The sequence below is a fragment of the Vulpes vulpes genome, chromosome 5, assembly GCF_048418805.1.
Source record: "Vulpes vulpes isolate BD-2025 chromosome 5, VulVul3, whole genome shotgun sequence".
Lineage (NCBI taxonomy): Eukaryota > Metazoa > Chordata > Mammalia > Carnivora > Canidae > Vulpes > Vulpes vulpes.
In genome coordinates, this window is record NC_132784.1 from 84,448,967 (window position 1) to 84,474,362 (window position 25,396).

The 25,396-nt window shown below is 49.2% G+C and overlaps 1 protein-coding gene across 1 annotated transcript in view; it reads left to right on the top strand.

The window, feature by feature from the left end:
* The first annotated feature begins 4,600 nt into the window (after positions 1-4,600).
* The window catches only part of LDLRAD3 (low density lipoprotein receptor class A domain containing 3), a 228,710-nt gene continuing 207,914 nt past the window's right edge, over positions 4,601-25,396 (top strand). Inside the window, exon 1 of the mRNA XM_072759141.1 lies at positions 4,601-4,690. Coding sequence (XP_072615242.1) covers positions 4,645-4,690 — 46 coding nt within the window. The 5' untranslated portion in view covers positions 4,601-4,644. The remainder of the gene's footprint in view (positions 4,691-25,396) is intronic.

Here is a 25,396-nt window from a genome sequence, read left to right on the forward strand (position 1 = left end):
TTTGACATGTGTCCACCTCCCCAATTAGACCATGAGCTCCATGAAGACAGAGACGTGGTTTTGCTCACTGCAGCAATCCAGAGCCTTGAGCAGTGCTTGCCACACAGCCAGTTCTCAATCAATGTTTGCCAGATGACTAAGGGAATGCGTAAGGGTCCTTTTGCTTCAGACAAGTGCTCTAGGAGGCAGGTGCGACTATTATGCCCATTTCTCAGGCCATTGAGGCTCTAATAAAGTGACTCTCTCAGCCTCACAGAGCTAGTAGATAGTGGGACCTAAGAGTTCAGGTGTATCAAACCACCTTGAAGCCTATTCCCTCAGTCACTTGACTCTGTGGTCTCCTGATTGTATGTTGGGGTTAGTGTGTGTGTATGTTGTGTGTGTGTGTGGTGTTATTTTGAAGAGAAAAAGTGTCTTCTTTGGCCACAGAGTCTCTCAGTAGGTAGCTTCCACCAGCTACTCCAGTCCAGAGCGGAGCAAGCCTTCCTTGGCTGCATCCTCAAGTGAATTTCTGTGCTCCTCACATACAAGAGAGAAGAAGGGAAATCACAAGAAGGAAAGGGGGGAGCACTGAACAGGGATATGGATCCCCTGTGAAAGTGCGCTGCGGACGGGACTCCGGAAGTAGAGCTTCTTCTGTTACCCCTCTGCCTGGTTTTCATGAAGCTTAATGAAGCAAATGCCTCCTTGTTTGCCATAAACTCCCTGTAAATAGTTTTTTCTTAGTCCTTTTACTAGTTCTGTCTCTTTACACCTCCAGATGGTTCCAACTCTTCTTCAGGTGTGAAATGGTCTTTTTGAACTTTGAAAGGCCTGAATCTTAGATGCTTTGGAAGAAAGGTAATGATGATGACAATAATGGAAAAGCAAACCATGGTAACAACCCAACTAACATTTATTGAGTGCTTCCTATGTACTAGGCCAAGTTCTAAGTGTTTTCCATGTATTCATTTCCAACATCCTATAAAACCATGAAGTCAGTCCCACAGATGATCTTCAAGGCAGATATACTAGTTCTCTATTGCCACGGAGTGACTTACCCTGAAAGTAGTAGCTTATAGCAACAATACACTCTATGATCTCTGATGGCTTCTGTGGATCAAGAATTTGGGAGTGGCTGGGTGGCTCCAACTCAGGATTTCTCGTGAAGACTGCTTTCATCTGAAAATGGCGCTAGAGGCTTGAACCATTCCCAGATGGTTCATTCCAATGGCTGGTAAGCTGGCAGGAAGCTGAGTTCCTCCTCATGTGGCCTGAATCATAGGGCTGCTTGAGTGTCCTCACCACATGGTGGCTGGCTTCCCCAGAGCAAGGGATCTAAGACACAAGGAAGAAATGCTATGATCACTGTGACCCAGCCTTAGAAGTCACCCAGTGTCATTTCCACAATATCCATAGGTTGTAGAGGCCATTCTCTGTGGGTGGCGACTGTACAGCTCATAGATACCAGAAGGCAAGGATCTTGGAGACCCATCTTGGAGACTGGCCACCTCAGCAGCTACCTTGTGATATGAACCCAAACCACAGGCTACCTTTTCTCAAGCAACTACTATGTGCAAGGCACCATGCCAAAGAGTTAACATACATTATCTCATTTCATCTTGAAAGCAGTCCTAAGATTCAAGTGTTTGTACTGTGCCTGTTTTACCTACAAGGAAATGGAGGCTCAGAGAGGCTAATAACCTGCCCAAGGTCACAGAGCTAGTGTGTGACAGGTGGAAAGAGCACTGGAGCACATCCCAGCCACCAGAGCTCATGCCTAGCTTGTGCTGTTCTACCTGTGGCGTTGCTGGGACTGCCATGTGGCGTGATGAAAACATGTAGGGAGCTGTAGAGCGTTATACCATGACCACAGAGGGACCAAATCCCTTTGTCCCTCTGTCAGCAGTGGGGGGGGGGGAGCATGTGGGAAGCACACATCTAAGGACAGAGTGCGTCACTTAGTAAATAAGTGACAAATGCAATGTGGTTTTGCTTTTTATTAAACCAACTGTGAAAAAGACTTGCAACTGGCTCTCTGTGACCTGAACAATTAGCATTAGAGCCTATCATGTTTCCCGGAAGCGGAATGCCCTGTGTTTTTGATGGGATTCTAAGGAACCAGGAATGAGGAGAGTAATGAACTGTAAAGATTGGATTCACCTCCTGCCCGGCATAGGAGGCGAGGAGGTTTGGAATGCTTCAGTATAAAAAAAATTGAAGTTAAAGAAAGCTTTGCATTTGTTCAGATCATTTTAAGGACATTAATACATTTAAAAGAAGGAGAGAGAGAGAGAGAGAGAGAGAGAGAGAGAGAGAGACATGTGGAGAGTGAGCCAGGTACACTAAATCATTCCTAAATTGAACTTCATGTGCCCAAAGGAACCTAACGAAACAAGAATGTTGTTTCGGGTCAGACGGGTTCTTCTATAAGGGGTCAGATCCATTGTTCTTCTATATTCCTAATGTTCGAAGGCAAATGAGCAGCTGACAAATTATTTGCCTTCTTGGGTATCACTCTCAAAGGCTAGGGGCTTCCTGGAAAAATGCACATACCCACCTCTACCTGAAGTCTTATACACAATTTTAGGAACCTAATTTATTTTTATTTTTTTCAAAAGATTTTATTCATTCATGAGAGACACAGAGGGAGAGGCAGAGACATAGGCAGAGGGAGAAGCAGGCTCCACGCAGGGAGCCCGGTGTGGGACTCGATCCCTGGACTCCAGGATCACACTTTGAGCTGAAGGCAGATGCTCAACCACTGAGCCACCCAGGCGTCCCCAATTTTTGGAACTTTAAAGTTCCCTAATGCTCTCTAGTGTTCACGGATCCCAGGATGTAATCCCTGAATGCTGAATGTTTTCTGGTACTTGCTAAACTTTCCTACATCACATTTTCTCATTACTTTGAATTGTCATTGGTATTTCTAAACTTTGACCTGATCCACTTTGGCTTTTTAGTTTCCAGACTAGAGTTGACAATTAAAAAGTCACTGAGGGTGGCCCCGGGTGGCTCAGTGGTTTAGCGCCGCCTTCAGCCCAGGGCCTGACCCTGGAGACATCGAGTCCCACGTTGGGCTCCCTGCATGGAGCCTGCTTCTCCCTCTGCCTCTGTCTCTCATGAATAAATAAATAAAATCTAAAAAAAAAAAAAAAAGTCACTGAATCTCAGCATCCTGGAGCTTGCCTCCAGTGAGTCCCCAGTGTGATGTGGGCATCCCAGCCACAATCTCCCTGACTAGTCATCCCAGCACCTACACCCTCTGGACTCCTCCAAACAGGTAGGACCTATCTACATTATAATTCAACCTTTTTAGGTGTGGCTTTTAGGGATGCAGTTGCATACGTTTTGACAGACATATAAGGTCGCCCTGTGCCACTTGCCCTCCTCTCTTTCCCACACACCCAGCCCTTGGTAACTACTGATGTGATTTTGGCCCTATGGTTTAGCTTCCTTCCTCCTTCCAGGTCTTGTAAATGGAATCATACAGAATATCCCCTTTGGGGCTGGAGTCTTTCTCTTAGCATGCTTTTTAATATTCACTCGTGTTGTTCCATTAAATGATATAATACAATTTGCTTATCCATTCACCAGTTGATGGGCACATGTGTTATTTCCAGTTTCTGGCAATTATGTTGGTTTTTTTCTTTCAGGGGGAGGTGAGCTTTTTGGGGCAGCAGAACTACTCTGCATCCTGATTACCGGGAGGCAGGCCCGCGGTGCGCACTGATTGTGCAAACACAACTTTACACATTTGGGGGTGGGGTGAAGGATGGAGAGTTGGGCACAGAAGTGCCACTACATTCTCCTGCCGTCTAAATCCTTTGGCGGGCAGCCCGGGTGGCTCAGCAGTTTAGCACCTGCCTTCAGCCCAGGGCATGATCCTGGAGTCCTGGGATCGAGTCCCATGTCGGGCTCCCTGCGTGGAGCCTGCTTCTCCCTCTGGCTGTGTCCCTGCCTCTCTCTCTGTCTCTATGTCTCTCATGAATAATAAAAATCTTAAATAAATAAATAAATAAATAAATAAATTCTTTGGCAGTTTTCACCAGCGCTTCTTGGAGCTCCAACTGCATAGGAGCAGCTGTTCACTCTGCATCTGGGCGTGAGCCTTTATATATATATATTTTTTTCCTTTTTTTTTCTTTTCCTTGAATCGGGGCCCCCGTGTTCCGCGGGTATGGGTATTGGAGATCCAGATGAAGTCCGTCCCTTAAAGGTGTTAGCGTCCCTCCTCCACGTGGGGTTCTCGGAATCACAGAAGAGGAGCCCCGCGGAGTCCCGGCCCGCGTGCCCCGCACCCCCAAGGGACCCTACCGGGGTTTGAGCAGGGCCCTGGCCGCGGGGTCCCCGTCTTGCCACCGAGGACAAACCGCCTGTTTCCTCGTGACACGTGGCCCTTCCTTCCAAACTTTTTCTGTCCCTCCCTGGGGTAAAGTGATGCTGGAGCTGAGGCAAAGGAGCCCCGCGTTGGGGGGGCGCGCGGCCAGGGTGCAGGCGCCGCGGCGGCCGGAGCAGGAGGAGGGAGACCCGGGCGGCGCGGGGCGGGGCGGGGCGGGCCCGCGGGGGGCGGGGCGGGGCGGGGCGGCGGGGGCGGGGCGGCGCGGCGGCCGCGGGGGCAGCGACGGCGCCGGGCGGCGGGAGCGGCGGGAGGGCGGCCGCGCCATGTGGCTGCTGGGGCCGCTGTGCCTGCTGCTGAGCAGCGCGGCGGGTGAGTCGGGGCGCGGGGCGCGGGGCGCGGGGCGGGCGGGGGGCCGGGGCCGGGGCCGGGGGCGGGCGGGGGGCGGGCGGCGGGGGCGCGCCGCCCCATTGTGTGCGCGTGCGGCGCCGGGTGCGGAGCGGGGCGCGGGCGGGGCTTTGTGTGCAGCCCGGCTCCGAGCGCGGCCCCGATTGGGCGTCGCTCCAGCGCGTGTGTGCAAGTGCGCGTGTGGGGGGCGGGGGGGACGGAGCTCTCCCGATCCCCCCACCCCGGCTCTCCCCCCTGCTGCTCCTCCTGCTGCTCCCCCCCAGGTCTCCCTCCTGCTGCTCCTCCTGCTGCTCCCTCCCAGGTCTCCCTCCTGCTGCTCCTCCTGCTTCTCCCCCTGCTTCCCCCCCTCCTGTTGCTCCTCCTGCTGCTCCTCCTCCTGCTGCTCCCCCCCAGGTCTCCCTCCTGCTTCTCCCCCTGCTTCTCCCCCCCCCCCCCCCCCCCCCCCGTCTCCCTCCTGTTGCTCCTCCTCCTGCTGCTCCCCCCCCAGGTCTCCCTCCTGCTCCTCCTCCTGCTTCTCCCCCTGCTTCCCCCCCCTCTTATTACTCCTCCTGCTGCTCCTCCTCCTGCTCCCCCTCCGTCTCCCCCCCCAGGTCTCCCCCCTGCTGCTCCTGCTGCACCCCCCCCCCCCCCCGTCTCCCCCTTGTTGCTCCTCCTGCTCCCCCTCCATCTCCTCCCCCAGGTCTCCCTCCTGGTGCTCCTCCTGCTCCCCCCTCCGTCTCCTCCCCCAGGTCTCCCTCCTGCTGCTCCTCCTGCTCCCCCCCATCTCCCCCCTTCTGCTCCTCCTGCTCCCCCCTCTGTCTCCTCCCCCAGGTCTCCCTCCTGCTGCTCCCCCCCCCCCCCCGTCTCCCCCCTGCTGCTCCTCCTGCCCCACCCCGTCTCCCCCTTGCTGTTCCTCCTGCTCCCCCCTCCGTCTCCTCCCCCAGGTCTCCCTCCTGCTGCTCCTCCTGCTCCACCCCCGTCTCCCCCTGCTGCTCCTCCTGCCGGCCCCTGTCGTGTAGCCCCGTGCCTCAGTTTCCCCCCTGGACGTCAGGCGCTTCTCCAGTCCTTCCTGGGGGTCGGTGTTTGCCTTGGAGAGACAAGCAGGGCCAGACCCGGGGTCATGGATCTTTCCCACCCACCCCGGGAGCAGCGTGGTTACCACCGCCCCTCCCGGTCCCTGCAGCTGGAGGCCCCCTGAAGCAGGCATCGCGGTGGGCATCGCGTGCGGTGCATCCTGAGGTCCTGGGGAGCGGCAAGTGTCCTTGCTTCCTGACGGCGTGCTGGCCCCTGGAACTTTTCTGCTGATGTGGGCACGCTCCAGATTCCGGCCCAGGAGCCCTTCCTCCTCTGCCCCGGCCCGACGGCCACAGCTGTCAGCCGCCCTCCGCCCCCTGACGTTTACTTCTGGGCAGCTGATGCCCAGAAAGTGGGGGACAGGGCCCGAGGAACTTCCTGCAGCAGAACCCTGCTGGCCTGGCGCTGGTGCTCTGCACTATCCGGCTTATGCCCGATTTCCCCAAATGCCTGTACCTGTTCACTGTGGAGGTGTCTGCGCTGCTGTGTTTGCTGGGAAGTTGAGGCTCACTTCATTCGGAGCCACCCCCCTTCCCCATGTGCATTTGGAAAGAGAGACCTCCCACCTTCCTTGACGTCCCAGTCCTGGCCACCCTCAGAGGGCACCCTGCAGCCTTTCCCACCTCTCAGACCCATGACATCATCCCCACTCCTGGAGACCCCACCTTTATGTGGCTTTGCTGTGCCTTCCCGCTACCCTGGGATGGGGGTGGCTGCTGTGGGTTTTGGCCACGTCTGGGGGAGAGTGTCCTGTTTCTCCTGGGCCAGCAGGCTGCTCCAGGGAGGGGGCCCGAGGGGGCACTGGCGGCTACAGGTGGGTGGGAGTGATGAGGCGGGGCTGTTAGCAGGGGCAGCTTTCCTGGCATCTCACACACGAAGCCCTGCCTGGGTTCGTGCGCTCCACGTGCAGAGCTGCGACATGCCCGGTGATGACCCCCAAGCAGGATCAGTCTGGAAGCTGGTTCTCGTGGGTGTCCTCAGAGTTGCTCGTGGCTCACTGGAAACTTAACTTTTTGCATTTCCCAGTTGGTACTGGGTTGCTTTGGTGCAGTCTCCATGTCTGTAAAAATAGCTGTAAAGTTAATTTTGCCCCTCTCTGGTATGTCCTGGTTATTTAATATGTGTGTACGTGTAAAATCGGGCCACGATGAACAGGGTTAGTGGGGATGAGAGCTTGGGGGTCGCAGAACTGCCTGTATGTCCCTGGTGGGGGTTTTCCATTCTCTGTGGTCATTGCACCTGTGTGGCTTTGGATCACCTTTATAGTTGCTGCTCTAGAAACTTCTAGGCAGGTTGGGGGTTGGGTGGGGTCATGCATTTATCGTGTCACATTAAGCATCATCCTTTTAGCATGAATTACACCTTGACCCAGAGTGGTATGAGAGACAGGTCCGGTCCTTTTTGTTGATGCCATCGGGTGCCTGTGGCTGCCCAGGCCAGAGAGAAGCCAGTGTGGTTCCATTTGGGGGTTCATAGCAGGACCAGAGACTGTACCCTACTAGCTCATATCCAGCTTCTCCATCCCCTTCTGGGAAGTTGAAACACCAGAGAGATTATAAAAGTCGGTACTTAGGACTGCTGTCGCCTTCGAGAGCCTGTGGAGAAAGCTGGGGTCAGAGTTGAGCCCTACTCTTTCTTGAGTTCTGGGTCTTTGCAGGGCTGGGAGGCCACTGACATCTCCGGAGCAGCTTGGAGGCCTTTATTATTCGGGAACCTTCTCAGACACCTCCGTGTGTTTGCTTTTTCTTCCTTTGTTACGTTGTTTGTGTCAGGGAAGTGAAGCATCGATTTTCAGCTGTTGTTATTTTTTAATGTAGTCTGTGAGAAAGACTCGGCCCGTCCAGGGTCCAGTTTGTCTTTGCACAGCGGACTTGAGCCCTTCTCACCTCCTGCCGGCCTGACCTTTGCTTCCACTCCCTGACATTCTCTCCCCGTCAGCGAACACGGATTTTCCCCCATCTGTACTCCCAGGAGTGTGAGTACTGACCTTTTCTCCTGGAAAGATCTAGTTAATGGCATGAGCGAGTGGGTTTTATTATGATTTGTAACTAGCTGAGTAGCTTCACAGGCCTGGGAGGGGAGGGGAGGACAGGGAGGAGATGGGCACAAATAAACACACCTTGTTGCTTTTCATCTTCAAAGAGATGGGACAAAGGCCCTCTCCTGCAGGTAAGGTGTTTTTATCTGACAGCCCACTGAGGCCTTTGACCTTGATAGGATCGGGGAGGAACAGCCCTGTGAGTGGGAAAGGGCAGGATGGGCCATGTTGGGCCTTCGAGACACCTTTTCCCAAAGTCCCCAGGGCAACTGACCGGGAAGTGGGCTTGTATCTCACCTTCATGGAACGTTTCTGGGAATATGGGAATTAGAGTTTGTAGTCAAATCATCTCCTATTATAGGCCTGACCTTTGCAGCCTTGCCCTTTGCATGGGCACAGGGAGCAAAGGGGACCAGTCTTTACAGCACATGCATGTGTGAGATGCTTGCTGTGCTTAAATGCATGACGGGGTTGAGGTTATTCCAATGATATTTCCAGAAATATGTGGCAGGAAGTCATTTTATGGTTCACGAGAGATCGTTCACACCCAGGATGCCAGAGCGAGGACAGAAGCTCGGATTCTAACTCCGGTGTCGTGTTAGCAGTTATCATGCACCCACCCACCTTCCATGCCTTTCCTCCCACTTGCTTTTGTGACTTTTGTGACTTTAACCGTCAATGAGATTGTTTCCGTAAACACCCCTCTTCCCGAAATCTGTTACTTTGTGGTCACCGCTGTGAACTTAGCAGTTGGTGTTCATGGGAAATATGTAAAATAAATCGCAATCTTTGAGAAAAGATGGAATTTTTCAAAATAGCACTGGCCTTTTTGCTGTATGCATGATGGGAGGCATGCTTGGCAAGAAGAATCCACAGGTTGGATTTCTTGCCTCCGAATTGTAGTTACCTGGGGGTTTGTTTTCATTTATTGAGATCTATGTGTATACATTCCCCCTTTTCTTTTTTAGTTTCTTTTTTATATTTTAAGTAGGCTCCTGGCCCAGTGTGGAGCCCAACTGGGGGCTTAAACTCAAAACCCTGAGATCAAGACCTGAGTTGAGATTGAGTTGGATGCATAACCAACTAGCCACCCAGGCACCCCTTCCCCTTTTCTTATATATTTGTTATATTTTACAGTCAAGAAAAAAAAGATGGTATGTGCCATTGAACGATGGAACTCTTCTTAGCTGTGAGATAGCCCCTGGGGACAAATTTTGTTTGTTAGATTCCCCCGGGATCTGTTTTTGGTTGTGGAGTCTTCCTGTTTCTCTTTTTGTCTTTCTTTCTCTCTTTAGAATATTTTGGAAATGCTTGAGCCATTGGAACCGTGCAGCTTATTTTTTGTTTTGCCAATACCCCTACCTGACCACCAAGGAGATTTTTAAGATGGTCACGTGTGTGTGTGTGTGTGTGTGTGTGTGTGTAAAAGCCTTTCTTTCTTTATAATTGTTGTAAAAGAATCTACTCTTCTGGATGCTGAGGAGTGCCCTCAAAAATATTTGCTGGGAGAGCAGCCGGGTACTTGGAAGATGGAGCATTGGCCTGTCACGTCTGCTTGATGTTTAGTGTGGCTTCCTCAAATAAGTGGATTTCTGGGATGGGGTAACTGCTTGGTCAGAGGGATGGCAGAGGTTTATTTCAGGTAGGAGTTTTCAAGTTTCTGGACATGGTGGCGGGGATGGGGTTAGTCTAGTGCAGGGTTTCGGAGCCTCTGTGCTACATTTTGGGCCGCATCGTTCTTTGTTCTGGGGACTGCCCTGCCATTCTAGAATATTCAGTGGCATCACTGGTTCTAGATGCCAGTCTTGGTTTCCTCCTCCTCGCCTCCCCCAGTTGTGACAACCAAAAGTGTCTCCAGATGGTCCCCAATGCCCTCCGGGGACAGAATCACCCCTGGTTGGGAACCCGCAGTCTAGTGTGAGCAAACCCCCTCGCCATACATCTTGAGCGTTGGGATGGCTCCTCCTGGAAATGTCTCCTAGGTGGACTGGGTCAGGGTGGGACCCTCCTTCCAAGGGATCTTTTAGTCACCTGGTCTCCGCTTCCTGTGTCTGCAACACTGCAGATTTGGTGTCACTAGACATGCCCAGCCCTGACCCTCTTTCTCTCACTTCCCCTTGAACCACATGGAACACTTCTGGGATTCTAGATTGTAGATTCGGTTCCCTTAGGAGAGACCCACTGAGGAAGGTGACAGCTGATGCCCAAAGCCACCTGGGGCCCTGAATATTGAACTGGGGAGCCTCACCCTGCCTGGAAGTCTGTCTTGGGAGAAGTGTGTTGAAATCTTAACCCTGGAAGTCCCCCTTCCCCTGCCCTACAGAGCAGTTACTGTTCCACTTGGCTCCCCTGCCCCTCCCCTTAATTCCTTCTCCCTTCCCATCAAAGGGCTTTCCAACTCTAGTTGGTTCTGCAGGTGGCGGGGAAAATCCTCTGGACCAGCCGCAAGTTGCTTTTGGGGAAATTCTCATCTTGGACTTTGTTCTCCGAAGTCTTTTTAGGGTCGTGCTCTGTGTTGCTGTATAACACTTGGATTCCTTTAAGGCACTTGGCCTCCCAGCTGTCATTTCTCTTTGTTCGGTGTCCAGCCTCCCTCGAGTGTTTTCCTTCCTCCTCTCTTCAGACCAGCAGCGTGCATTGTCTGCTGTCTTTTGTGCAGGAAGAAAGGAGGCGCCACTAAGAGGGATGCCAGGCTGGCGGGGGAGAAGCACGCGGTCTTACATCAGGCACCTGCGCCTCCAATCACGTCCTCTTCAGAGAGCTCTGGCTTCCCAGGCACACTAGTGCGTGTTCCCTTTTGCCTTTGGGTCAACTAGAAAGTTCTTCTCGAAGCTTCATTGGGCTCTTCATCAGCGCGGGACCGGCTTGGACCCATCCAGGGTCTGTGCTGTGCTCTAGGGGCATGTCCTTTGCCCTTGAAGAATCAGATGCTCTGATGATGGGCTTAGAATTGTTTACCTTCTCTCCTTATCCAGGAAGGCGCATTTCTGCAAGCAGCATCTTGAAGGCATTCCCGAATGTGAGGTATATTGATGCATCCCCTACCTTGTCGGATGTCATAAGGCCTTGGTGCACATGGATATGTCATCTTAGAGGATATTTAATGGATGGGTCCTTCTTTTTTTTTTTTTATTTTTTTTTTATTTTTTTTTTTAATTTTTTATTTATTTATGATAGTCACAGAGAGAGAGAGAGAGGCAGAGACACAGGCGGAGGGAGAAGCAGGCTCCATGCACCGGGAGCCTGATGTGGGATTCGATCCCGGGTCTCCAGGATCGCGCCCTGGGCCAAAGGCAGGCGCCAAACCGCTGCGCCACCCAGGGATCCCGGATGGGTCCTTCTTGAACAGGTTTTAGAGGTGCTTCTTAGGTTTCCAGTTAGAATATTGGGACACACCTGTTGGTGTTCTAAACTCTTGTAGGTCTTGGCTTCTGGGATTTGAAGAAGATGTTTCGTCAGTGGCTTGTGCACAACAACCTTCTTTATCGTTCTGCGAATGCGTCCTATTTCTTGTGTCTTTCGTGGTCTCTAGGTGCATAGTAATGACTGCCCCTCCTTGAAGCTTACTCTCTCTGGCAGGGTGCCGAAGCTGTACATATATTATTTTATTGTAATATTCTCGAATTGAAAATAGCACAAAAATAATACAACAGATACCTGCTCTTATAAAAATCCAAACAAAATAGGATTGTTACAATAAAACATTAAAAGCTTCCTTTGCCTTTCATTTACATTTCTCTCCCCTTTCCTAAATTACTGTTAACTGGTATGTATTATTTTAGCTCTAATATGGATTAATATACACACACACAAACACCCCCCCCCCCACATGCAGTTTAATGAGCTCATTATTTGTATTTGTAGCTTTTTGAGTCATTTTCACTTTATGTTTTTCATGTAAACACTTACATATATGTATTTTGCCACTTTTGCTTTGAGTTGGTCAGTTGGTTACATTTGCATCCCCCCTACTCTTGTTTGGACATTTCAGTTTTTCCAGAGCGTTTGGCATTTCCTCTTTGCTGTACAGCTTCAGCTCTTTGTATCTTTCCTCTTAAGTGGCTTATTATTTTTTTTAAAGATTTATTTATTTTAGTGAGAGAGAATATGAGAGTGTGCACTCACCTGTACAAGCAGGGGAGGGGCAGAGGGGCAGAGGGAGAGAGTATCAAGCAGACCGTGCACTGAGCATGGAGCCCGATACAGGGCACCATCCCAAGACCTTGAGATCACGACATGAGCCGAAACCAAGAGCTGGACGTTCATCTGACTGAGCCATCCAGGTACCCCTCTCTCTCAAGTGCTTAAAGTTCTTGGCTCTTGCTTTGCAAAAAATTACAAAATTGCAGTCATTTTTCCCATGACAGATATTTACTTCCCTATCACCAAATTTACTCCATTTCCTTGTCTTTTTGTATACATGATAATTTTTCATTTCCGAGCAGAATTTTAGGGTAATCTTTAAGAGACTTTCTGAATAGCAGGTGGATCCAACCTGTGCAATAACTCTCAATGCCCAGAACTAGATGGAAGTGAGGACACTGAATGGCTGTGGCCAAGCTTACCCAGGTCCCGCCATGACCAGTAAATCATAGCTTCCATTCACCCTGTCCTGTCACAAGATGCTGTTGGCTCTTGAGTACATCTTCATTTCAGGAATGTTTCAACAGTAAAGATAAATTAGGCTATCCTGATTTCAAATGTGTGATGATACCAAAGGTATGCATCTTCTTGACCATCTCTCAGTTCTTATATAGCTATCCATTCTTTTAAGAGTAGCTTTAAAAACATTTTCAGATATATACAAATTTATATATATACACATACCATAATTTGTTTAATGCTTCCTCTGCACATGAATCTTATTTCACTTTCGAGCAATTTATTCAGGTAGGTGGTATACTCTGCCATTTTATGGATGAAGAAACTAGAAGGCTGAGTAATTTTCCCAAGGCCACAGCCAATAAGAGGTGGATTCACAACTGGCACATAGGACCGTATAACTTGAATCTGTGCTCTTAACCACTGGCTTTACTGCTTTGGCATTGAGTAGACAGACACTCAACTCAGGTTCATGTGTGCTAGAAGAAGTAAGTGTACCCCCTAGCTTGTGCTAGACAATTCCATCATTGGGTGGCGATGCCAGTATTGATTCCATGCTTATCATGCTCAATAAAATAATGTTAGAGAGCCATTGGAGTCAGGGGGTGTCCTAAGTTGATTTTATTCAAGTGGCTTGTCTTTGGCAGATTGAAACTGATGTTCTGCTGCTCCTCCCTATGGAGAAGTTGTCATTTTAGGTATTTAAATTGGCCTCCGTGGAGGCTTGTTTTATTAAAAGAAACAATAACAACAAGCAAATTATCTCAACCAGCAGACTTGCCTTTGAATGTATTAACGGTAGAGATTTTTTTCCCCCTGTTGATGGAAATATTTTGTTGGAATGCCAACCTGAAGCAGTTTCTTTTTGGTCGGTCCTTCCCTCAAATACTGCTGGTTGCCAAATAGAAAGGCCCACTGTTTATAAAGTCCAGAAATAGGTTTTTAAGACAAAAATATAGTGCTGATTATAATGCCTCCTATAAAAAGAAGAACTGACTTTTTTTCCATATTTTTCTGACCCAGAGCTTAAGCTTGTAAGGTTCACATGAGGGAGAACTTTTTCCAAACTAGTCATTGGTGTTATTTATTGTGGAAGATGAAATGTTAATGTACTGCACTGGGAAGAAAGTAGGAAATAATTTACCCCATCTCGTTGCCTCAAACCAAGGGGCTCATTTGGGCAGCGGGTAGTGGCTTGTGAGAAAGTCACGCCACAGGTCTGTCCGGTGTTAATAGCTCTAGGCGGCCCAGAGTGAGCCTCAGGATTCCAAACTCTCTCCCATGTCCTCTTCTTCTCATGAGTCATTGTGATACCAGGAGACTGTTAATTGGGTGAATTGGCTGGCGCTCAGATCCAACTGTGATTTTTGACAGACAAATAGCTCAGTGTGAAGACGAGGTTGTGTCTGGCCTGGAGAGAGGCCACGGAGAGGGAGGGCAGCCATTGAGCTTACTCTGGAACAGGCCTTTGGGAACTGGGTGCTGGAGGGACAGAGAATTTATGAATAACTTGATTGAGGAGACTTGCAAACCCAAGGAGCCAGTGTTCCACGTGGGACACTTGTGTGTCTTTTGGCAGAGAGAAATGAAAGCATAAAGGGTGTTTAATTTTATTGCACTAAAAATCTCTGCTCGTTATTATAAGGCCCAGTGAGGTGAGCTTCGGGGATATCAGAAGGGCGTCGTCTTTGATGGCAGCCCTGGAGCTTTTCCTTGAGCCTCAGCCTTTGAAACAGAGCAGTGTTCTCTGGGAGCCATTAAACTAATTGGACATGGCTGAAAAATGAGTCTTCGTCAACACTTGTAACTCCGTGGTCAGTTTGAAAAAAAGCCTCTCAGTTGGTTTGGAAAGTTCTAAATATAACTTGTTTTTTGTCATAAAAATAAAATGGGGGAGTGGGGGGGATGATGGAAGGTGACTGGCAACATAGGGCGTTTCGTCAGAAAAAAATCCCAATACTGCAGAGAAGTGTCGATGCTCAGAGAAACCAGAACAGAACTGAATGAAGGGTTTCAAAAACAGATTTTGTAAAAACATCAGCCTAAGCTTGACTAAGAGGTATCCAAGTAGGCACATGAGCCTGGCTGGCGGGGTCTGGGAAAGCAGGCCTGGAAAGAGGTGGTGCTAGCTACGGTGGAAGAGATGAGGGTGAAGACATGGCCTGTGTCAGGAATATTCTGTATCAGCGACAGGTAGAACCAGCCCTGTAAACGTTAGAGAGAAACCGTACACCCCGGTGAGACCTAGGAAGGGCAGCAGTGATGCAGCAAGGTAGAGATTCCACATGTCACCAGAGTCCTTTATAGTGGCCAACTAGATGGTAAGGACAATAGAAGAAAAGCTAACAGATGTTGAGAAATATGATAGGGATGCTCCGTGTTTGAATTATCAGCATACCAGAGGAGTCGGAGATGCTCAGACATTGAGATACATACATATATATATATATTCAGGGAAAGGAATGCTGTCGAGTGTCAAGGGGAGAGTATCAGGATCTTTTGAAAGTACTCCTAAAACGTGACTCAGCCACAATCCCCAACAGAAAAAAAAAAAAAAAAAAAGAACTCCTCCTTTCTTGTCTGATTAAAATTCCATGAGGCGGGAGGGGGTCAGATAGATTCCTTGATGGCTGCCTTGGTGGCTCTTGGTCCAGCCCCTGAGTCAGCATTCAGCATAATGTCAGTCACACAATGGGATATCCCATAAGTTTCCGGGAAAGGATGGAGGTGACACTAAGGACATAAGATTGTGATTTTGAAGAAGAGAAGCAGGTGAAGGAAGAATGAAGTTTTCCTGGTCAGGCTGGTTGTGCCCTTTGGTGGCATATCATTTCTCCTCCAGATTTTGGAATAGTCTCACTCATTTTCAAAGACCTACAAAGATCTTTACTAGAGAGACCCATGACTTAACAAAGACAAAGAGCAAGAGGTCTTAGGGAAGCAGTGATCACCGTTTTAAAACCATGGGGGACATTAGACATATGTTGTGAGGCTAGCGAGTGGCATATAAAAGGGTTTCGGACAGGTCACTAAAAACTGGTGTGCATTTTAATTCCTTTTGAAGGGAGTTTGCATCGTTTGTGTAATGAATAGAAGTTACCGAGAGGAAAAGGTGAAAAGAATTGTGTTTTTATAAAATGTTGCTGTTAAAAATGTTAACTTGTAGGAAACTTACAGTTATCTTCTGGTCTAATTTCAAAGGAAATAAAAATTTTCTGATGAAACCACATAAATGACCCCAGAAAGGAAGTGCACTAATAACTATAATCTTAGAGAAAAACGGAGAGTGATATAAATACATCAGTTATAAGAGTAAATGTAAAACAAATTGTCACCAACTCTTACTGAAAAAAAAAAATCACCCATCTATTTATTGTAGGAGCTGTAGTAAAAACCAAGAAATATAAATAGAGTGAAAAGTTAGGGACATAAAATCCATTATACAAGGGCTACTTTTATGGTATCAGATAAGTAATTTCATAGCATTAAGCATTAAGATAGATAAACAGGGTTACTGCAAATAGCTAAAGGTCCATTAAACAATGAATATCTGATAATCCCATATAAAAAGACATGAAGAATTAGGAACATAATTAAAGGGTGCTTTAATTCGTAATTGTGGAAGGTTCTTCAAGTATAAAATTAGCTAGTGCTTGCCAAGTTTTGGAAGGTTAAAATACTTAAAGAATACGTAATTTTAATGTTTCAAAGAAGACGTCCATGCGAATAGGGAGATGCAGATGGAGAGTGTGCTGGTGTCTGCAGCGGGGAGTGGTGGGTCGGCCTGACACGTTCCTCTGGACACTCCTGGCAGCCTTGCCTCCACACACCTGCTCCCTGGGCTCGTGGAAGTGTTTGCTAACGGAAGCTTTGGGAATAAAAAATCCTGCCTGCTAATGAGATGAGAACGTTGATTAAGCTTCCAGTTGCGCTGAGCGAGTCTGACACCGGTGGCTGCCCAGGGACAGTGTCTGTGCAGGAGCGTTTCCAGGGGCAGTTTAGGGCCCACCATATGGATGGCAAAGAAGGCTTTGAGAAAGTTACTGAGAAGGAAAGTCTGTTTTTGCTTTTATTGATTGGTAAGTATTGATAGTTTTTAAATTATGAGCAGATGTTTTCCTGGTTGGGTGTAGTGTATTTTCTCTTTTAAGATTAAAGTATAAGGATTATCGTCTAGAGCTTTGGTACTCAAAGTACAGTCTTCAGGCCAGCAGTGTCAGCATCACACCCGAACCAGAATCTATACTTTAGCAGATCCTCAGATCAGGGGTGCCTGGGTGACTCAGTTGGTTAAGTGTCCGGCTCTTGATTTTGGCTCAGGTCATGGTCTCAGGGTTGTGAGATCGAGGCCTGTGGTTGGGCTTCAAGCTGGGCGTGGAGCCTGCTTAAGATTCTCTCTTTCTCTCCCTCTCTCTGCGCACCGCCTCCCCCCCCCCCCCAGAAAAAAAAGAAAAGAAAAACAAGATCCTCAGGTGATTTATGTACATATTGAAGTTTGGGGATTGCTGATGTGGTGGCTGGGATTATAGGCTTTCAAGGGACTCATCCTGGGTTCATATCCTGCTCACTGCCTTGTCCTTGGCCAAGTTTCTAAAACTTTTACTGAACCACCGTGTCTTCATCTGTATATAGGAATAATAATGCTGCCTGCCATGTGGAAATAGTTTAAATGAGCAACGGCACATAAAGCATTTAGCTTTCATAATTGCCCACTAAATGTTAGTTGTTTATTTTAATCATTATTCAGGTTTATTATAAAAATTCGGAGAGGAATTTAGAAAAACACAAGTTAATGGTGCTACAAACTAAAGACTGTCAACACGTTGGCTTATTTTCTTTTATTGTACATATATTTTTAAAGATTTTATTTATTTATTCATGAGGGACACACAGAAGCAGAGACACAGGCAGAGGGAGAGGCAGGCTTCCTGCAGGGAGCCCGATGTGGGACTTGATCCCAGGTCTTCAGGATCATTTCCTGAGCTGAAGGCAGATGCTTAACTGCTGAGCCATCCCTCAGAAAGTTTTTTTGGATAACACTGCTGTAGAAGAATAATTCTTTTTTTTTAATTTAAAGATTTTATTTATTTATTCATGAAAGACACACAGAGAGAGAAAGAGAGAGGCAGAGACTCAGGCAGAGGGAGAAGCAGGCTCCATGCAGGGAGCCCGACGCGGGACTTGATCCTGGGTCTCCAGGATCACGCCCTGGGCCGAAGGCAGGCGCTCAACCGCTGAGCCATCCAGGGATTCCTAGAAGAATAATTCTTACATGGAAAGAAAATGCCTATGAAACAGAATGATTCAAATTTTAAGAGGGGGATGGGGAGGGAGTTGTAGACTGTCCCTTGGTCCCATGGCATTTCCTGATTTTCTAAATTCTGGCAAATCTGGCCCTCATGGTCCTCACTCACCGAAAGCTTGAGGTGCCAGCGGGTTGTTGAATTCCTGGCCCCCTGTAGGTTCTCTCAGGACCCTAGATACCTAACCTGGGCATTGATGTTGCTATTGCTTTTTGTTCCAAAGGCTGCTGCCTGGCATCGGACCTTCTTGTCTACACAACATTTCATCATTTCCAACGAATTCACTCCTCTTCCATTTCACAGCAGTGATTTCCAAGTGTTGTGAGGAGAGGAAACCCCTGTGCCCCCTTCCCCATCAGATTAGTAGGGTTGTGGGACACCTGGGTGGGGTTGAGCAGCTGGCTTTGGCGCTCAGTTGTCATCCCGGGGGTCCTGGGTTCGAGTGCTGCATCAGGCTCCCTGCATGGAGCCTGCTTCTCCCCCTGCCTGTGTCTCTGCCTCTCTCTGTGTCTCTCATGAATAAATAAATAAAATCTTAAAAAAAAAAAGAAGATTGGTAGGGAAGAGTTACCTACAGGGGAAAAAAGGTTGAATCCATTCTCCATTAAACTGTAAATGGTAACAACCCCCAGACTCCTCTTGATTCCTTTGGAAGTGCCTGCTCTGTTTTGGTCTGGCTTGTGGGTCCCAGCGGGCCCGCCGGGGAGGGGACACTCCAGCTTGCCGGCGGGGTCAGCTGAAACTAATAGCCCTTGCTCTTTCTTGGAGATGGTATTGGTGCTCAGGCAGCCCTGGTCTCCTGTTGGTTTTAGAAAGGATCCCAGCCAGCCTGATGGAGGAGGGATGGCGCCTCGCGGCTCACTCCTTACGTGGCCTGTGTGGCCCTGCTTACTGGCTGGCCCTCCTGTTGATTGACCCCATGTCTGTGTTTGTACAGTTTCCTCTTGACCCTGCAGGACCCTGCCAGTGACTCTCCTTGTCTAGAAAGTGGTCCTCCCATATTCGACTCCCAACCACAGAATTAAGTTGACTTTTTAAAGATTTGATGTATGGATATACCGCAGGACGAGTACCCAAAGTAATCGTACCCTAAGTGAGTCTACTTAGCATCCACCGCCCCACGGAGTTACACATTTTCTTTTCTTGTGATGAGAGGTTTTAAGATCCTTTCAATCAGGTGTACAGTGTTGTTAGCTGGTAGTGCTGCACGTTCCATCCCCAGGGCTTACTGCTGTCACCACTGCAGGTTTGTACCTTTGCACCAGGGTCCCCCATTTCTCCACTCCTGCCTCTGGCAACCAGCAATCTGTTCTCTGTTTCTTTTCTTTTCTTTTCTTTTCTTTTCTTTTCTTTTCTTTTCTTTTCTTTCTTTTCTTTTTTTCTTTTCTTTTCCTTTCTCTTCTCTTCTCTTCTCTTCTCTTCTTTTTTCTTTTTTCTTTTTAAGATTTTATTTCTTTATTCATGAGAGACACTGAGAGGCAGAGACACACAGGCAGAGGGAGAAGCAGGCTCCATGCAGGGAGCCCGATGCAGGACTCGATCCCAGGACCCCGGGGTCATGCCCTGAGCCGAAGGCAGACGCTCAATGACTGAGCCACCCAAGAGCCCCTGTTTTCTATTTCTATGAGTTTGGATTTCTTTCTTTCTTTTTTTTTAGATTCCTGTATAAGTGAGATCCTACACCATTCATTTGTCTTTCTCTGTCTGACTTATTTCACTTAGCATAATCCCCTCGCGGTCCATCCGTGATGGTCACAAACGGCAGGATTTCCTTCTTTGTTAAAGGCTGGGTAATATTTCATAATCTCACTTCCGCAACCGCTTCCCCTGCCTTGCATTTGCCTCTGCCTTGCGTCTTGTTGGACTCACCGCATGGTACTCCAATTTATTCATGCTTGTTCCCTATACCTGAGTGGTTCTTCATCCTAGATGACTATGAGTAAGTTGGGTGTTTTAAAATACGTGCTTTTTAAATTGTTTAAATTCTGGAATCTTTCAAACATAAAACCTGAGAATGATGTAACAGATACTAATGTACCTATCATACAGATTTATTGGATTTTTAATGTTTGTTATTTTAATACAAAATTTTTTAAAAGAGAAAAACAGATACAGATGTGATCACAGCCTACCTCATCTTTTGACTTTGTCTTTTGCCCAGAGGACACTGCTGTCCTCAAGTTGAAGTATATCCTTTCTATTGAAGTTTTAATCTCTTAACATATTTGTGTGTGTCTGTGTGTCTGTCTCCAGTGGGTAACATTTTAAAGTATAGGTGAATGCTATCATCCTGTGTATATTGTTCAACTTGCCTTTTTATTTATTCTTCCCACATTGGGGTCCATCCATGTTGCCACATACAGATTTTTTTTTTTTTTTATAAGTAAACTATACCTGATGTGGGGCTTGAGCCTATGACAGGGATCCAGGTCAAGAGTCTGCAGGCTCTACCGACTGGGCTAGCCAGGCATCCCAGTCTAGATGTAGGTTTTTAACTGCTCTGAGGTATTCCATTTGTACTTTGTTTATTCGTCTCTTAAGACCATTAGGTCGTTACCATGACTAACCACCCTGCAGTGGAAATCCCGTGCACAAGAGCAGGACTTTACAATATTCTCGAGGTTGGATTGCTGGATCGAGGGGTTTGCATGTTTGCAGCCTCACTGGATACTGACAACTCACCCTCTGAAATGGTCCTACCCTCGTATACTCCTGTTGGTGGTTTAGGAGAGCACCTGTTTCACCATGTTTCTTCTAGTATTTAGAATTTAGGGCTCTTATTTTCCAAGGGCACAAAGTTATAACTCAGCTGTAGTTTTAATGTCCTTTCCCCTGATGACTAGCCTGGGGAATGTGGTCGGCTGTGACCTGGACCAGGCCTCAGCCTGCCCCCCAGACTCCATTCCCATTTGGATGTAGATGGAGAAGCCTGGGGGCCTTCCGCAATGGTAGTTCTGCTGTTGGTGTGGCAGGAATTTCCAGGTCCGGAACTCCAGGTTTTAGGGCTGAGCTGATAAGGTCTTGTCCTGCTGGAGAATAGAATGCTTCCTTTTTACACAGATTCTGGGTGTCCGGGTGTTTCTCTGGCACAGGCTCGAGAAGGCCGTCCTGGGCTTGAGTCTGCCGGCTACTGAGACCGCTGAACCGTGCCCCTCCGTGAGCAAACCAGCAGAGCCGTGGGGAGCCACTTTCTGGACCCCACCTCTGATGGAGGTTGGGAGGTGTGATGACCCGCAAGGCAGGCTCTTGGATCAAACGGTCTGGGTGCCCACACTGGCTGTTGACCTTAGGCTGGTTGCAGAGCCTCTCTGTGCCTCAGTGGGCTCCTAACCCCTGAGGAGGATCATGCCAGCCTCAGCATTCTTGGGGAGACTGGACAAGGCCATGCGTGCGAGGTACCTCTCAGTCCAGTGTCCACTACTTCATCCACACTCACCACATGCTTACTAATAATCCATGCTTTGAGACTGGGTTTGATGGCTGGGGCTGTCGGACATGTGGAATCCCCGGGGCCTGCCTTTGTGCTGGCCCTGAAGTCGGTGCTCAGCAAACGTTTGTTAAATGAATATATGCGTTTCTGCCTACCTATGTGCTTCGCCCTCTACGTACAGCAGGTTATGTTAAGGCTCTTGAGTTTTATTCTGAGAGCCCCGGGAATGTTTTCAACCAGGGAGTATTGTGATCCTGTTTGTGGTCTTTTTTTTCTGTTGTTTTTAAAGATTTTATTTATTTATTCATGAGAGACACACAGAGAGAGGCAGAGACACAGGCAGAGGGAGAAGCAGGCTCCCTGCAGGGAGCCCGACGTGGGACTCGATCCCAGGACCATGGGATCACGACCTGAGCCAAAGGCAGATGCTCCACCGCTGAGCCCCCCCCCCACCAGGCGTCCCCCATTTGTGGTCTTAAAACAAGAGATGAGGATGCATGGTCCATCTGACGTTTTAAGTCCTGAAATTTCATGAGCTCAAAGTGAGGTTTTTCTGACTCATTTTCACATGCCTTTTAAAAATGTATTCTTCCCACTTCCCCCCCCCTTCCTGGGATGTTTCTTCCTCGCCTTCTTGGTCTTTCTGAAGTACATTCAAATGGCTTTCTCTCTGTTGGTGGCTCTAAAAAAAACCCAAGTGAGTGGCCTTTGCCCCTGAGCTCCTCTCCCTGGGGTATTCTCAGGGGCGGTGCTAAGCTTGATTCTGGAAGCAGAGTCCTGAGAGTTCCGCTGCGCAGTCACGTGGCTCACCCGGGCGTGGTGCTGCTGCAGAACACTTATCCACAGTAGGTTGTGTATGGAAGGGGCTGTGCTTACCCCGTGGAGCCATCATGCAGACGAAGGGCCTGGTGGTGATTTTCCATATGTTGGTTCTGTTCTGACTTTGAGGGAGTGAACAGCTTGCTTCTGGGAGGTTCATGAACTTTCCTGGGTTCTCTGGGGCACCTCCTTTTAAACGGGTTCCCGAGGTCAACTGAAGAGCCTCCAAGATTGCGAAAGGGAAATGCCCTTTCTCTAAGTACCCTTAGAGGGACTGTGTAGGGGCACCCCTGGCCGTTCCCTTTCCTATTTTAAGAGTTTTCATTTGTTTGAGAAACAGGGTGAGAGCAGAATGGGAGGAAATGGGAATCTCTGTGGACTTGAGTTGCTTGCCCCCATAGGGTGCCATAAACAAGCCATTTAGTGGATTTAGAAACGGGAGGAGGGGAGGAGTTAGGGAACAAAACAGAGTAACGGGGCTGACTTTGTACAATAAATAAGTAACACTGCCACTTGGAGAAGGTGACTCGGATGAAGATAGGAAAATAATGTGGTAAAGATTAAACCCACGGAAGACAAGCAAAACAACCCAGAAGTCAGAAGTACAACGTTGTACATGTTAATGGGAGAGCAAAGTAGTCATGCACCGACTGTCGGTCAGAATTGTGGGGGGAGGAAGGGCTGGGCCCCAAGGACCATGGATTTTTTTTTTTGAAAATTTAAATACTTTTGTGCTTTATCTTATTTTTAAGATTTTATTTATTTATTCAGAGAGAGAGAGAGAGAGAGAGAGAGAGGCAGAGACACAGGCAGAGGGAGAAGCAGGCTCCATGCAGGGAGCCCAATGTGGGACTCAATCCTGGATCTCCAGGGTCACACCCCGGGCTGCAGGCGATGGTGCTAAACCGCTACACCACTGGGGCTGCCCGAGAACCAAGGATTTAAACCCAATTGGATTTGAATTTTAGTTACTGTTTCACAGGCCTTGCCTGAGATTTGGGGATGAGTGTGTGCGTGTGTGTGCACGTGTGTCCACACAGCCCCGTCTGTGTGTGTGGGGGGTATGTGTACATGTACAAACTTGGCTAGCCTTGGTCCTAGGAAGAAATTTCACATGGGACACAGGGAGCTCTTCATCCTGCATCAGCTTATCTGTTTTAAAATGATAGATTGGGGACTACGTCATGGGACTTTCTAGAACAATTATTTATTGTTCACCTTCTTGTGAGACACTGTGGCGAGTCCTGCTGGGTAGCCAGAGTTTCCCCCAGACTTTAAGTAAGGAGTGCAGCAGGAGAGGGGGAGTGTGCAGGTCTGAGTAGGGCATCGTGTAGTAGTGTTTGGGGCTGCACGGTCACAAGAGCCGCACGGACCCAACGCTGTGGAATTCAGAGGCGGTCCACACCTACTCCTGCTGTGATGGAGAAACGGGGATCATGTGGGGGATCCTGACGTGGGCTTGGAGGAGTGGAAGACAGGCCGGCATGGGCAGGGTCACAGAGATGGGAAGGTAAGCAGCATCAGTCGGGAAACCCAAAGGTGACAGCTTTGCTGGAGTCTCAAGGAGCAGTGGGAGCCAAAGCTGGAAAGAGGGCATACTCTGCTACCAGGACTCCTGTGGTCTCAGGTGTTGGCACTTCCTGTGTCCCAGGTACCGTGGAAGATGCTTTACTCAAGATCCCTATGAGGGGCACCTGGGTGGCTCAGTCGGGTAAGTGTCCGCCTTGGCTCAGGTCATGATCTCGGGGTCCTGGGACTGAGCTCTGCATTGGGCTCCCCGCTCAGTAGCGAGTCTGCTTGTCCATCTCCCTCTGTCCCTCCCCCGGGCTTGTGCTCCCAATCTCTGTCTCTCAAAATAAAGAGAATCTTTTGTTGTTGTTGTTGTTGTTGTTGTGTTTTTTAATGATCCCTATAAGATAGGGACAGTCACCATCACTACCTGACCTGGTAAGAGACTGATGCTCAGAAAAACCAGCAATTTGCTATAGGACATGGGCAAGGGCTAGGCTGCGGGCCTGGGCTTTCTTGGCTCGTGGCTTTGGTGGGTGGGGGGTTGGGGGGGGATGAGGGCCGCACCTGCCAGTGAGAGCTTGGGCTTGCGTGGTGGGCGTTGGGAGGCCTTGGCCTAGACAGAAGCTGTGTGGCCAGCCTGGGGTTGGCCAGTGTGCAGGCTCCCGAGTGTCTGAGTGAGGACGGCCTGGCATGTGCTGTCAGGGGCAGGCTGCGGGGAGGAGGCCTGGACTTGGAGACCTTTGAGCAAGCCATTTTCCTGGAATGGTGAGAGCCAAAGCTGGGTGTGTACGTGAGGGTCAAGCAGTTGAGCTGGGGAGGAAGTGCAGGCCGCCAGGTGTCAGGCGATTCCCAGACTTGGATTTCTGGACCAGTGAAATAATGAAAAATAAGCCCCAGAAGGGTGGGCTCCTGATGTTGGGTCACTTCCTTTTATTTGTTCAAATGGGAACAGTGTAAAAAAAAAAATCCACCCTTTATTAGATCTCATATAAGAAATCACGTTTTACTACAGAAATTTAGGAGTTTCTCGTCTTCAGAAAAATGATGGTCTTTTAAATGGAACAATTTCCTTGGAAGGAGAGCTCACCGCAGCGGCCCCTGAAGCGTCTAAGATTGTCGCTGCCTGGTGAGCACCTTGCGGTGGGCCTGGGTGTTCTCACACACGCATTTGGGGCCCCCCTGGTAGAGGCTGTTTTGTCCTCAGGCGAGACTTCAGGGGCCGGGGAGGCAGGTGCCCCGCTCTCAGGCCTCTGGGTGTTTAGGATTTGGAGCAGGGTGTTCTAGGGCAGGGCCTCTGTGCACAGGAACTGGGGAGGGGTCTTGTGAACAGGGGAGCGGGGAGGAGAGCCTGGGAGAGGAGGGAAGTGCATGGGGGCCCAGCCTGATTGTTAGTTAGCACCAGGCTTTTGGAGAGATCTCACCATAGTCCTTGGGAGAGGCCTGGGGGCCGAGGCGCTGCTCATCCCCATCGACCGGAGGGGGACCCTGAAGGCCCAGGTGCCAGGCATCTGTGAGTCATCTCAGGGCCGGGGCGCGGAGTTGGGGTTCACGTGGGGCCTGCCGCCTTCTGTGCTTGCCCCACGTGGGTCCCTAACTCTGGGATGGCCTTGGCATGCTGTTGGGGAACCTTTTCCATGACTCATCTGATTGATTTGGTGTAACCGTAGTGACGTGTTGAGGCACTTCTGACTCCCTTGGGGACATGTGTGGCCGGTTGTCCTGTGACGCGGGGACCCTTTCAGCTGGTTGCGATCCCCAGGTGTGGCGTCATCCTTTGGCACCTGGCGGATGGGGCCGTCCAGGTACAGGGCCCCATCTTGTGACCAACTGGGCTTTCCTAGATGCGTCCAGTGTGCGCCCTGAGCCCCGGCCCAGCCTCACCGTGTCCTGTGCGGGTCTGGGTGCTGCCATCC